At 41.5% G+C, this 13911-nt stretch overlaps 1 protein-coding gene across 12 annotated transcripts in view; it reads right to left on the bottom strand.

The window, feature by feature from the left end:
- ADAMTSL3 (ADAMTS like 3) overlaps positions 1–13911 on the bottom strand; it is a 379251-nt gene that overhangs the window by 113032 nt on the left and 252308 nt on the right. For all 12 annotated transcript variants that reach the window (XM_045163811.1, XM_045163808.1, XM_045163813.1 and 9 more), the window contains one exon: positions 11648–11937. In XM_045163811.1, coding sequence (XP_045019746.1) covers positions 11648–11937 — 290 coding nt within the window. The remainder of the gene's footprint in view (positions 1–11647; positions 11938–13911) is intronic.

Raw genomic sequence — 13911 nt, 5'->3', positions numbered from 1 at the left:
AAAAACAGTAATTAAGTTACACATTATTTGACAAGAAAAAGGAGCAGAGGAGGGCTTAAAGCAACTGGATATTAGATGAACAACGCTTGATGATGCTATTAATATCATTATGAAATGCATGACTTTTTCTCAAGAAAATCTAAATTATGAAATTCACTTTAAAATTCAGTTCAGTTCAGTTCACTCACTCAGTCATGTCCAACTCTTCACAACCCCATGGACCACAGCATTCCAGGCCTCCCTGTCTATCACCAACTCCCAGAGTCTGCTCAAATTCATCTTCATTGAGTCGGTGATGCCATCCAACCATCTCATCCTCTGTTGTCCCCTTCTCCTTCTGCCTTCAACCTTTCCCAGAATCAGGGTCTTTTCAAATGAGTCAGATCTCCACATCAGGGGGCCAAAGTATTGGTGTTTCAGCTTTAACATCAGTCCGTCCAATGAATATTCAGGACTGATCTCCTTTAGGATGGACTGGATGGATCTCCTTGCAGTTCAAGGGATTCTCAAGAGCCTTCTCCAACACCACATTTCAAAAGCATTAATTCTTTGGCACTCGGTTTTCTTTATAGTCCAACCCTCATATCCATACATGACTACTGGAAAAACCATAGCCTTGACGAGACAAAACTTTGTTGGCAAAGAAATGTCTCTGCTTTCTAATACACTGTCTAGGTTGGTCATAACTTTCTTCCAAGGAGTAAGCGTCTTTTAATTTCATGGCTGCAATCACCATCTGCAGTGATTTTTGGAGCCCCAGAAAATAAAGTCTGACACTGTTTCCACTGTTTCCCCATCTATTTCCCATGAAGTGATGGGACCAGATGACATGATCTTAGTTTTCTGAACGTTGAGGTTTAAACCAACTTTTTCACTCTCCTCTTTCACTTTCATCAAGAGGCTCTTTAGGTCTTCTTCACTTTCTGCCATAAGGGTGGTGTCATCTGCATATCTGAGGTTACTGATATTTCTCCTGGCTGGCAATCTTGATTTCAGCTTGTGCTTCTTCCAGCCCAGCATTTCTCATGATGTACTCCGCATATAAATTAAATAAGCAGGGTGACAATATACAGCCTTGACATACTCCTGTTCCTATTTGGAACCAGTCTGTTGTTCCATGTCCAGTTATAACTGTTGCTTCCTGACCTGCATACAGGTTTCTCAAGTGGCAGATCAGGTAGTCTGGTATTCCCATCTCTTTCAGAATTCTCCACAGTTTATTGTGATCCACATAGTCAAAGGATTTGGCATAGTCAATAAAGCAGAAATAGATGTTTATCTGGAAATCTCTTGCTTTTTCCATGATCCAGCGGATGTTGGCAATTTGATCTCTGGTTCCTCTGCCTTTTCTAAAACCAGCTTGAACATCTGGAGGTTCACATTTCACGTATTGCTGAAGCCTGGCTTGGAGAATTTTCAGCATTACTTTACTAGCACGTGAGATGAGTGCAATTGTGCGGTAGGTTGAGCATTCTTTGGCATTGCCTTTCTTTGGGATTGGAATGAAAACTGACCTTTTCCAGTCCTGTGGCCACTGCTGAGTTTTCCAAATTTGCTGACATATTGAGTGTAGCACTTTCACAGCATCATCTTTTAGAATGTGAAATAGCTCAACTGGAATTCCATCACCTCTACTAGTTTTATTTGTAGTGATGCTTCCTAAGGCCCACTTGACTTCACATTCCAGGATGTCTGGTGCTGGGTGAGTGATCACACCACTGTGATTATCTGGATCGTGAAGATCTTTTTTGTACAGTTCTTCTGTGTATTCTTGCCACCTCTTCTTAATATCTTCTGCTTCTGTTAGGTCCATAGCATTTCTGTCCCTTATTGAGCCCATCTTTGCTTGAAATGTTCCCTTGGTATCTCTAATTTTCTTAAAGAGATCTCGTCTTTCCCATTCTATTGTTTTCCTCTCTTTCTTTGCACTGATCACTGAGGAAGGCTTTCTTATCTCTCCTTGCCATTTTTGGAATTCTGCATTCAAATGGGTATCTCTTTCTTTTTCTCCTTTGCTTTTCATTTCTCTTCTTTTCACAACTATTCATAAGGCCTCCTCAGACAGCCATTTTGCTGTTTTGCATTTCTTTTTCTTGGGGATGGTCTAGATCCCTGTCTCCTGTAGAATGTCATGAACCTCTGCCCATAGTTCATCAGGCACTCTATCAGATCTAGTCCCTTAAATCTATTTCTTACTTCCACTGTATGTGGCTGCGCGGCACTGGAGAGGCAAGTGGCTGAGAGGAGATACTCTACATCCAAGGTCAGTAGCGGTGGCCCTGAGGAGATACCCCACATGCAAGGTAAGGAGCAGCAGCTATACTTTGCTGGAGCAGCCGTGAAGAGATACCCCACGTCCAAGGTAAGAGAAACCCCAGTAAGACGGTAGGTGCTGAGAGAGGGAATCAGAGGGCAGACAGACTGAAACCACAATCAGAGAAAACTAACCAATCTAATCACATGGAACATAATCTTGTCTAACTCAATGAAACTAAGCCATGCCATGTAGGACCACCCAAGACGGACAGGTCTTGGTGGAGAGTCCTGACAAAATGTGGTCCATTGGAGAAGGGAATGGCAAACCACTTCAGTATGTTTACCTTGAGAACCCCATGAACAGTATGAAAAGGTAAAAAGATAGGACATTGGAAGATGAACTCCCCAGGCTGGTAGGTGCCCAATATGCTACTAGAGATCAGTGGAGAAATAACTCCAGAAAGAATGAAGAGACGGAGTCAAAGCAAAAACAACACCCAGTTGTGGGTGTGACTGGTGATGGAAGCAAGGTCTGATGCTGTAAAGAGCAATACTGCATAGGAACCTGGAATGCTAGGTCCATGAATCAAGGCAAACAGGAGATGGCAAGAGTGTACGTCGACATTTTAGGAATCAGCGAACTAAAATGGACTGGAATGGGTGAATTTAACTCAGATGACCATTATATTTACTACTGTGGACAAGAATCCCTTAGAAGGAATGGAGTAGCCATCATAGTCAACAAAAGAGTCCAAAATGCAGTACTTGGATGCAATCTCAAAAATGACAGAATGATCTCTGTTCGTTTCCAAGGCAAACCATTCAATATCATGGTAATCCAAGTCTATGCCCCAACCAGTAATGCTGAAGAAGCCACAGTTGATCGATTCTATGAAGACCTACAAGACCTTTAAGAACTAACTCCCAAAAACGATGTCCTTTTCATTATAGGGGCCTGGAATGCAAAAGTAGGAAGTCAAGAAACACCTGGAGTAACAGGCAGATTTGGCTTTGGAGACAGAATGAAGCAGGGCAAAGGCTAATAGAGTTATGCAAAGTGAACACACTGGCCATAGCAAACATTGCCTTCCAACAACAAAAGAGAAGTCTCTACACATAGATATGACCAGATGGCCAACACCAAAATCAGACTGATTATATTCTTTGCAGCCAAAGATGGAGAAGCTCTATACAGTCAGCAAAAACAAGATGGGGAGCTGACTGTGGCTCAGATCATGAACTCGTTATTGCCAAATTCAGATTTAAATTGAAGAAAGTAGGGAAAACCACTAGACCATTCAGGTATGACCTAAATCACTTTAAAATTAAGAGTTTGTATATGACAGTAAGTGGGGAGGGGACTTGAAAATGATCTTACAGATCCAGCAACAATTCCCCTCCCAATCCTGCCCCTAAAGGGAAAAATAAGAACTGAATTTATATAGTTGTAGAAACAAATTCTTTCAGACTTTTTAAAGAGATGTCATCTATGATAGGAACTATTTAAGATTATTGAAATGTATGGAAAACTTCAATTCATTAAAAAAAAAAAACTAGTATAAACCCGATGACAAAAATCTATAAAAGAGAAAAGAACAGATCTACTTAATATAGTGTTGCCTTACACAATTTTACATGACAGATGAAAGCCTAGGGCCGTATTGAAAAGGATAGTTATGTTTTCCTCTCTGCTGATTAACCAGTATGATAGAATAAATACTACTATAAACTCCCAGGTAATGAAAAAAAGGAGAAGCATAATATCCTATGGACCCAGAGGAATGCCATTTTGGTGTTAAAATGCAAATTTTACAGTACTCCAAAATAGGTGAGTTCTTTTAGGGGCCAGTTGAGGAGACAGCTGGTAAAAATTAAGGATTGTTAAAAGCCATTTGGCCTCATGAAGGGCATCATAAACATCAGTGGAGCCTGAGAGGAAGTGATCAATTATATCAAGAGTAGCTGAAAGAAACTCCAGCTCAAGGCCTGTTAAGATTTGAAGGGATTTGAAGAGAACAAAATGGTGACTGCTAATGTACCATGTCGGAAACACATCTCCATGGGGAGTATGCCCAAATGAGCCCGTGGTGGGCCAACTCAGCTTTCAGATCCCTTTCCCATTTGCAGGAAGGTATTCTTGTACTCCACCATGCTCAGTGGAGGCTACCAACTTGCATCAATATCATTCATATCTAAATGAAAAATTCTAAATTAAATATGGGGTTAGCAAAAAAGTTCATTTGCGTTTTTTCCATAACATCTTACAGAAAAATCTGAATGAACCTTTTGGCCAACCCAATAGTAGTACACTATAGTCAAGTCAAGAGTATAATAAAAAAAATACTACGTTGTGACTTCAAACCCTGGGCATTCACCAATCAAATCATTCACACACAAATATTCACACATGCTCAACCAGAAACAAACAGATAGGAACTTCCTATGATCCAGCAGATAAACTCACCGGCCCAGCCAGCAGATAAATCCATCCACCCAGGCCCTTCCCTTGCCAGTTTCCATTAGGAGATGCATCTCTAACTAGTTAAGATTGAACTCCACAAGTAGGCTTTAGATTTCACTCCCTTCCATCATAGAAGTTTGTTGACACTTTGCCTTTCCCTTTCATTCTGAAACTTTCTCATTGCCTTTTTTTTTTTTAAGAAAATTATTGATTTGGCTGTGCTGGGTCTTTGCAAGATCTTTAGTTGCAGCATGCAGGAACTAGTTCCCTGACCAGGGCTCCCTACACTGGAAGTGTGGAGTCTTAGCCACTGGACCTCCAGGGAAGCCCCCTCTTATTGCCTTTTAAATGCACCTGGACTCTGTCATGAACTGACAGCACACACACAGCCCTCCCCTAACAAACCATGCCTTCTAGCCATCTTCCTCTCTGTGGGCCCCCTGACATCACTTGTTATCCCTTTTAATCCTTTTTTTACAATACAACTGGACTAACCTTTTTGAAATAAACATTTGATCATTAATTTCCATTTTAATGACTTGGATGGCTTCTCATTGTTCTTAGGATAAAGACCCAAATGAACATGGCCCGTAAGACCTTCACTGTCTGGCCCCTGCTTTCCTTTACAGCATCATCTCACATTAAACCCCATCTTTCTCAGTACACTAGCTGTGCCCAACTTCAGCTCCTGGAATTTCCCATGTGCCCTCTTGCCACCTAGCACCCTTCCACATGATCCTTTTCCTGCTGGAAATTCTCTTTGTACCACTGTCTCAAACTTTTGCTTAATTAATTTCTCATCTTTCAGACTTAAAGTTCAAATGTAATTGTTCTTAGGGAATCTTTCCCTGACCTCCCAAGTTAGGTCAAATTCCTCCTATTATGTGCTTTCATGGCATCATATGCTTCTTTTTAAAATTTGTTTCTAGTTATTTTTTGGACACACCACACAGCATGTGGGATCTTAGTTCCTCGACCAGTGATTGAACCTCTGCCCCCTGTGATGAAGTGCAGATTCGTAACCACTGGACCGCTAGGCAAGTCCCAACCATATACTTTTTTGTAGCTGCAATAACCAGCTGTAAGTTTAAACATATGTGTGTGTGATTATGCGATGAACACATTTCCCCCTCTAGATCTGAGTTGCAGAGGTGGGAACTATTTGTCTCTATTGCCTAGGTCAGCACCTTGCACAAAAAAGCACACAATAAATATTTGTAGGATGTTATTTTCAAATGAAACAATAAGAGAGATCCCTGCTACTGTCAAGACCAAGGCACAGTTGGCATCATCTACCTTATTTACTATTGTTCTTGCAATTCTGGACAATGCAATAAGAGAGAAAACATAAACAGGATAAACAACTATTGGAAAGAGAAAATCATCATTAATTGCAGATGATGATTTACTTGAGGAATTCAAAGAATGCACTTGGTTGGCACAGTTAGATGCATTAAGGGATTCAGCAATTTAGTCCATTTTCTTTTAAAAGGAAAAAACAATATTCTAAGATGAATAACTTCTTATATTTTAAACTATATTATAAACTTATATTATAAACTCTTATATTATCCCACCAACATTTATAACACACATGTGTCAGGCACAGTGATTAAACACTTCTCCAACATAACCTTGCTTAAGAATCACATTTAATCCTTTCATTAATCCTAATAATGTAGGTGTGGCTCTTCTCATTTCACAAAAATAAACCTCTGCAAATTTAAACAACTAGCCCAAAGGAAGGGGCAGAACTATGGTCCAAAATGAGGCCAAAGTTCACGTCTATGCTACTAGCCAGTGGTTTTAGAAAACACAAAGGGAGAAATGAAAGGTCATAAATGCAACAAATAATATAAGACACAAGAGAAAATGTTAGTGAGGAATGTTTATCGTGTGCATGTGTGTGTGTTCAGTCATTAAGTTGTATCTGACTCTTTGCGACCCCATGGACTGTAGCCTTCCAGGCTCCTCTGTCCACGGGACTCTCCAGGCAAGCTACTAGAGTGGGTTGCCATTTCCGCCTCCAGGGGATCTTCCCCACCAAGGGATCGAACCTGCATCTCTTATGTCTCCTGCATTGCAGGTGGATTCTTTAGCACTAGTGCCACCTGGGAAGCCCATGTTGATAGTGTAGTAAATTACAAAACTTTATCCGTGGGTATTTAAAAGGTAAGCATAACTTCCAGGATGTACATACACATATAACATAATGCTGTACACCATATACTTACATACACTCTGGAGACTGGAAATAGAGTATGTCTGCATTCTTTAAACTTTTGGGAATTGAGAAAGAATTGTTGCCACTCCAGTATGAAAGCAGACTTGTAAAAGATTCTTAAACATCAATGATTACAACAAATTGATTTACTTTTATTTCCTGTATGATGTGAAAGCAAGTTAAGACTATACAAATATACAATATCGGGATGGGAATCAGAGGTTTATCTTTTTGAAAATATATCACTTGCCTATCTTATTTTTCTACCAGAAACAGGAATGCTGAAGAAATAACTGCATGCCTGTGGAAATTTTATTTTTCTGTGGTTTCCAGTCATTGCAGACTTACCCTCCCTGTTATTCAGGATGAGGGTTAAAATCCACATTCAAAACCACACATAAGTGGGCTTACAGAGGCTGAGCCTCTGAAACCACATTAAAATGGATTACAGAGAGGCAAGTGTCACTGCCTCTAAGTAATGCAGTAGGGACAGTAAAGCCAACATAACCAAGAGCTGTGCTCCCTCAGGACACAAGGACCATGCCTTCATTCTGTATCGTGGTACTGAGCCTGGAATCGAGTGAGAGCATAGAGTCTAGCACAGAGCAGGTGTTCAGTTTCCTGCATTTAGAGGATTTTATAACCCTCCAAGCATTTCAAGTATTCAACAGAATTGAGTTACACATTTAAAATGAAATTTTAAGCTTGAACTCAAGAAATTAAAAACATTAAGAAAATTAAACCTGAACCCAAGAAATTAAACCATTGCTTTATGCAAAGTGAAAAATCTTACTATAAGCACTTACAGATCAACCCCTCAATAAAGAAGTTGTCCACTCTCTATTTTGGACTGTGTCATACACTTTGACTCTCAGCTTCCCTAGCCATACCATTTGGGTTCATGGGCATGCAAGGTTCATCTAATGACGTTATCCTGAATTACACAACACAGGATAGCCTCACAAGGCTAAGTTCTGTTTAACTGAGAGTTGAAAGATTAGCAAGCTGAGCCCTGTTAAAATTTGCAAAATGTGTTCCAGTTACATAAGAGGATGTCAGAAACAAATGGACACCATCCCATCCACCATGTGAGTGCTGAAATGCACTTCTAACATGTGCAAGGCCTTTCTCTCCTCACAGCTGGCCAAAGGCCCACAGTGCCAATAAGGATAAACTGAACTGGACAAGTCTCACAAAACTTGTATGCCTTAAACAGATCCAGAGATCATTTTACTACTCCTAACTATATACCCAAGAGAAATGAAGATGTACATCCACACAATAATGTGTACGTGAATGTTCAGAGCAGTTTTAGGCATAGTATCCAAGGCATGCAAATAAACCAAAATCTAACTGATGAATGAATAAATATGGACATATCAATACAATGGAATAGTATTCAAACCTAAAAAGAGACGAAGTGCTGACTTATGTTACAACATGGATGAACCTTGAGAGCACACTAAATAAAAGAAGGTGGTCACAAAGATTGCTCATTGCGTGATTCCACTTATATGAAACGTCCAGAAGAAATAAAAAGTAGATCAGTAGTTGTGAGAGGCTGCTGGTAGCAGGAAAATGGGGGTTTGAGAGGAAATGGGGCGGTGATTTCTTAAGGCTACAGGGTTCTTTTGGGGTCAAAGTGTTCTAAAATTGTTTTGATGGGGTCTTCCCTGGTGGTTCAGTGGTTAAGAACCCATCTTGCATTGCAAGGGACATGAGTTCGACCCCCGATTGGGCAACTAAGCCTGTGTGCTGCAATTAGAAGAGTCTGTGTGCTGCATGAAAGCTCACACATGGCACAACTAAGACCCAATGCAGCCAAATATATCAGTGTTAAAAGAAGATTGTGATGATGGGTACACAGCTTTGTGAATATACCAAAAAACACCACGTTGTATACTTCAGATATATAAATTGTATGGTATGTGAATTATATCTTAATAAAGTTGTTACCAAAAAAACAGAAAATCATGCCAGGGGGTCCAGGCCTCCTGGCCATCTTGGTGGGCACTGGGAAAGTAGCAGATCTGAACATTTTGGCATCAGGTTCCAAAAATGAGGTCAAATAGACTCTCTCAACTGAATCAGAATTCAGCTGGTCAATTTTCCTTGGGCAACTCTATGTGGTCTGTTAAGTTCCAAGGACCCAACATGCCACGCTTTCTCATCTGGATGGCCTTCTCGGTCAGGAAAAAACTGAAGTCAAGGATGACAGAGTACTAGATGTAAGACTAATTCTATCAATGGCAGTATTCCAAAGTCTGAGATTAATACAGTAGATTTGGAGGTATGCAAGCAATAGCCGGGGGCTTCCAGGTGGTGCTAGTGGTAAAGAAAGTGTAGTCACTCAATCGTGTCTGACTCTTTGAGATCCCATTAACAGCACCCCACCTGGCTACTCTGTCCATGGAATTCTTTAGGCAAAAATACTGAAGTGGATTGCCATTTACCTGCCTGCCAATGCAGGAGACATAAGAGACTCAGGTTCGATCCCTTGGTCTGAAAGATCCCCTGGAGAAGGGCATGGCAACCCACTCCAGTATTCTTATCTGGGGAATCCCATAGACAGAGGAACCTGGCAGGCTACAGTCCATGTGTCACAGAGTCAGACACAATTGACTGAGCAGGCATGCAAGCATGCGTGACTATCTCTGGAGGGCTTCCCCCGACTCCTCAGGAAAGTACCACTTCCCAGATTATGAAGGGCATATCAGTCTTAAGGCTTCCAAGATATAACAGAAGACATGTCCAGGACCCTGAACCCAGAGGTTTGGGCCAAAGCAGACATGAAATTGAGGAGGAAAGTGAGACTTCATTTCCTGGGAGGGAAGAGACACAGCAGACATTTAGTGTTGGGTGAAGCAGGCTAAACTCCTGGCTAGCTGAGGTGGGCTTCTAGGAAGCAGAGAGAAGCAAGCAAGAGAGGGAGAGAGAATCTGGAGGCAGATGAGAGTTCTTTTCCTAATTGCACAGGGGTACCACCATATGAAAGACAGTAGCTTAACTGAGGCCTAGGGGTAAAGCACATGCCAGTTCACCTGGGTTTACTGATGGGCTGGTGTCCAGGATAGGTGGATTTACAGATTGAACTACACAGGAAAGAGAAAGACAAATACCTCAAGTCACAGCGACTGGATGGCAAGAATGGAGAATGCACTCCACCTGCCCAGGGAAGAGGCCAGGGCACAATGACTGGCACACGAGCTCTTAAGACCTGATGGGGAGGGCCTAGTAAAGGGTGCAGGGCTGCCAGGAGGAGTGGAGCAGGCTGTTGAGCCAACTTCCCCCTAAGGCAGCAGCTTCCTTAGCTTTTGCACCACTGGCTGGCACTGAAGTCAGAGCATTTCTTTCTTTTTTTTTTTTTTCCCCTTTTTTTCTTTGACCATGCCACACGGCATGTAGGATCATAGTTCCCTGACCTGGGATCAAACCCATGCCCCTTGCAGTGGAAGTGCATGGTCTTAACAACTGGACCACCAGGGAAGTCTGGTTAGAGCATTTCTAGCCCCCAGCTTCAGCCACGACAGCTGGCTGGAAGGCACAGTCAGGAGTGAGTGAAAGGATGTCAGGGCCTGGATTCCTGAGACAGGAGTCCCCTTCATGTCACTAGAGGATCATGGTTTCCCACTGATTATTTCTGTCCTTTTACTTCCAGCAGAGAGAGAATGACTATCTGGACTTCTCTGGGCTCATTCACTCCCTTTTGGACCCTGGAATGCTTGAAGCACCTTGGGGCTAATTTCCACCCCAAGGGGGCCACCTGACAATATGATCACTTCCTAGTCCTATCAGGGTCCCTGGCTATGTGTACACACATGCACACACACATAAATCATGGTGATCAGTTTGCTCCATACTGGTTTCTGGTTCAATGTGCAGGTATGAACCTAAATTATTTTCTGAGGATAACTTCTGACCAAGAGAGCATCACATAAGGCAGTCCCAGGCTGCTTCATTCTGTAATTCTGACTTATGTACAACACTACCTAAACTAATAATTTCTTGCATTTTCCTATTTATTCTCTATCAATTGGTGACCTCTGTAACCATCTCAATTAGGCAAATGCTTAGGAACACAGGATCTAGTCCCACTGTCCTTTATCTTTCTAAAATAATGATGATGAAAACTGAAAGAAAGAAAAGGCACAGTTTTCAATTATTCAAATGACTTCTTCTCCTTTGGACTTCTGCTAGTTTTTTTTTTTTTAAACTTTACAAAATTACAAACTTTTGCCAAATATCAAAATGAATCCACCACCGGTATACATGTGTTCCCCATCCTGAACCCTCCTCCCTCCTCCCTCCCCATACCATCCCTCTGGGTCGTCCCAGTGCACTAGCCCCAAGCATCCAGTATCGTGCATTGAATCTGGACTGGCAACTCGTTTCATACATGATATTATACATGTTTCAATGCTGAAGGTAAAGCGTATTACCCCTCGTCACTTGCAACTTGCTATTCGTGGAGATGAAGAATTGGACTCTCTCATCAAGGCTACAATTGCTGGTGGTGGTATGTAAATATTAACTTATAAATTTCTCTAGAGAAAAGAATTTGCTTTTAAATTTCCCTCTGGTAATTTTCAGTCTAAAAGAGGACACAGTATATTTTCATTAGATGAGGCTTTACTGATTTAGTATTACTATTTCTCAAACCACAGCAACGCCAGACACAGCTGTCCCTTAAGTAAAAGATCAAATACCTCCCAAACAGGTGGCGGTGCAGGGGGTGAAGCCAGCGTATTCCCAGTCGTAGGTCGTCTCACTGTCCTGCTCCTGCAGGGAGGCAGCCAGCTCTCGGACGGCGGGGCTCTCATCACAGGGCTGCAGGAGGCAGGGCCGCTCTGTGGGCAGCCGGGGGCCCTCACACTCTTCCTCTGGCAGCTCAGTCTCAGTTTGCGTGAAGGTCAGGAGCACGCGGCACTTCACCTCTCGCACCTGAACACCTGGCCCACATGTGGCACTGCAGGTGGACCACGGCTCTGGAACGAACCTGCAGGCAACCGGGGAGCCCCAGGAGTCGGAGCAGGGGAGGACACGGGCCATCAGTCCAAAGAGACCACAAAGGGGGAGTGACATATGAAGGAAAAATGTAACCTCATTCAGAGGGGATTCAATATGTTTCGGAGGCTGTCCTTTTTTTGGTGCCTGAAAATGTGTCATGGACAAACATTCTAACCTCATCAGCAACAGAAAGAAGCTTTTACCAGCGATCCACTGAACTTTTGCACCTATTTTATTTAATTCAAATTCTGTACTCTGACCTTTGCATATCATCATTAAAAGGTTTTCTGTAAGATTTGGTCATAATAAATCATGTAGAGATAATTTCTACTCTGAGTTCTTTTATAACATGGAGATGTTCACCAGTATTTATTCAAGAAATCATTTTGGTGCTTACCCTGTCTTAACAGGCAGAGTTTTATTAAACTATCTTGATATTTAGGAGCAAAACTGTAGGATAGCATGCTTTCTGCAGAGCAGTGGTGGTGGTTTAGTCACTAAGTTGTGTCCAACTCTTGCAACCCTATGGACTGTAGACCACCAGGCTCCTCTGTCCATGGGGTTCTCCAGGCAACAATTCTGGAGTGGGTTGCCATTTCCTTCTCCGTCTGCAGAGTAGATGAAGCTTTAATATTCTTTTTTATTTAATATATGGGCTTCCCTGGTGGCTCAGTGGTAAAGAATCTGCCTGCCATTGCGGGAGACACAGGTTTGATTCCTGGTCCAGGAAGAGCCCCTGGAGAAGGAAATGGCAACCCACTCCAGTATTCTTGCTTAGAGAACTCCATGAACAGAGGAGCATGGCGGGCTACAGTTTATGGGGTCCCAAAGAGTTGGACATGACTGAGCAACTAAACAACATCAACATTTTAATATATAACAACACACAAAACTTCCGAATTTTCTTGAAACTATCACAGCTGTTGCCCAATCTGACTGAATAAAGCATGTATTTCTTTTCCTGAATCTTTATCCACTAAATCACAGGGTGTCCTCCTTTGGCCTACAGGTCAAATCCCGTCCACCTATTTCTGCACAGCCTACCTGCTAAGAATGATTTTCATAGTTTTAAATAGATGGGGAGAAAAAAGAAGGATAATATTTTGTGTCATGCAAAAATGACATAAAATTCAATGTGTGTCCATAACTAAAGATTTATTGGAATACAGTCATGGTCACTTGTTCAGCCTTGTTTATGGCTGCTTTTGTGTTACGTGCCAGGTCTGAGGATTTGCAATATAGACTGTTTGGCTGGCAAAACCTAAGATATTTATTATTTGGCTCTTTATAGAAAATGTTTACTGATTCCTGCACTGAATTTAAGACACAGACTCCATTGGGACACATATTTTTAAGACAATCTGAAGCAACATTTGCATCATGAGATATTAATAAGTGATAGGCTAGAAAGAGAGCAGTGATTGAGTAAGTCTGGAAAACACTGTTTTCAATAATGTTCAATAGGTTTATTTACTGAAAAATTTCCCCCAAAACTATGATATATGAACACATACCATACATACTCAAGGGGGGTGGATATGATGTGCATGATTTCCTAAATTTAAGTGAATATAGACCTCTATTCATGGGAAAATGTTGTACTAAATAACTTCAGCAAAAATGTTGCTGAAAATGTTTGCTTCAAATACAGTTCAAAGGCTTAATGTTTAAAATCTCGGAAGTAAATCTCAGGCTGTAAAGCTCTCTCAGAATCACCTAAGCATCTCTCTCTACATGAGGCTTCACCACAGTTGTACACAAGAGCACAGCAGAATCGAAACATTATTGCTCTCCATGAGCAATAAAGAAATATCAATAACACCTTCCTTTTTTCATTTTGTTTTGTTGGAAATTATTACTGGGAAACTATTTTCTAATCCTGATTTTCCATGACTCAGCTCCTTAGGATGGAGTAGTACTGGAGCAATATTTGCATCTTTACTCTTTTTTGTGCTTGCTGCTT

This window comes from Bubalus bubalis, chromosome 20 (assembly GCF_019923935.1).
Source record: "Bubalus bubalis isolate 160015118507 breed Murrah chromosome 20, NDDB_SH_1, whole genome shotgun sequence".
Taxonomy (NCBI): Eukaryota; Metazoa; Chordata; class Mammalia; order Artiodactyla; family Bovidae; genus Bubalus; species Bubalus bubalis.
This window is presented reverse-complemented; position numbering and strand designations above follow the sequence as displayed.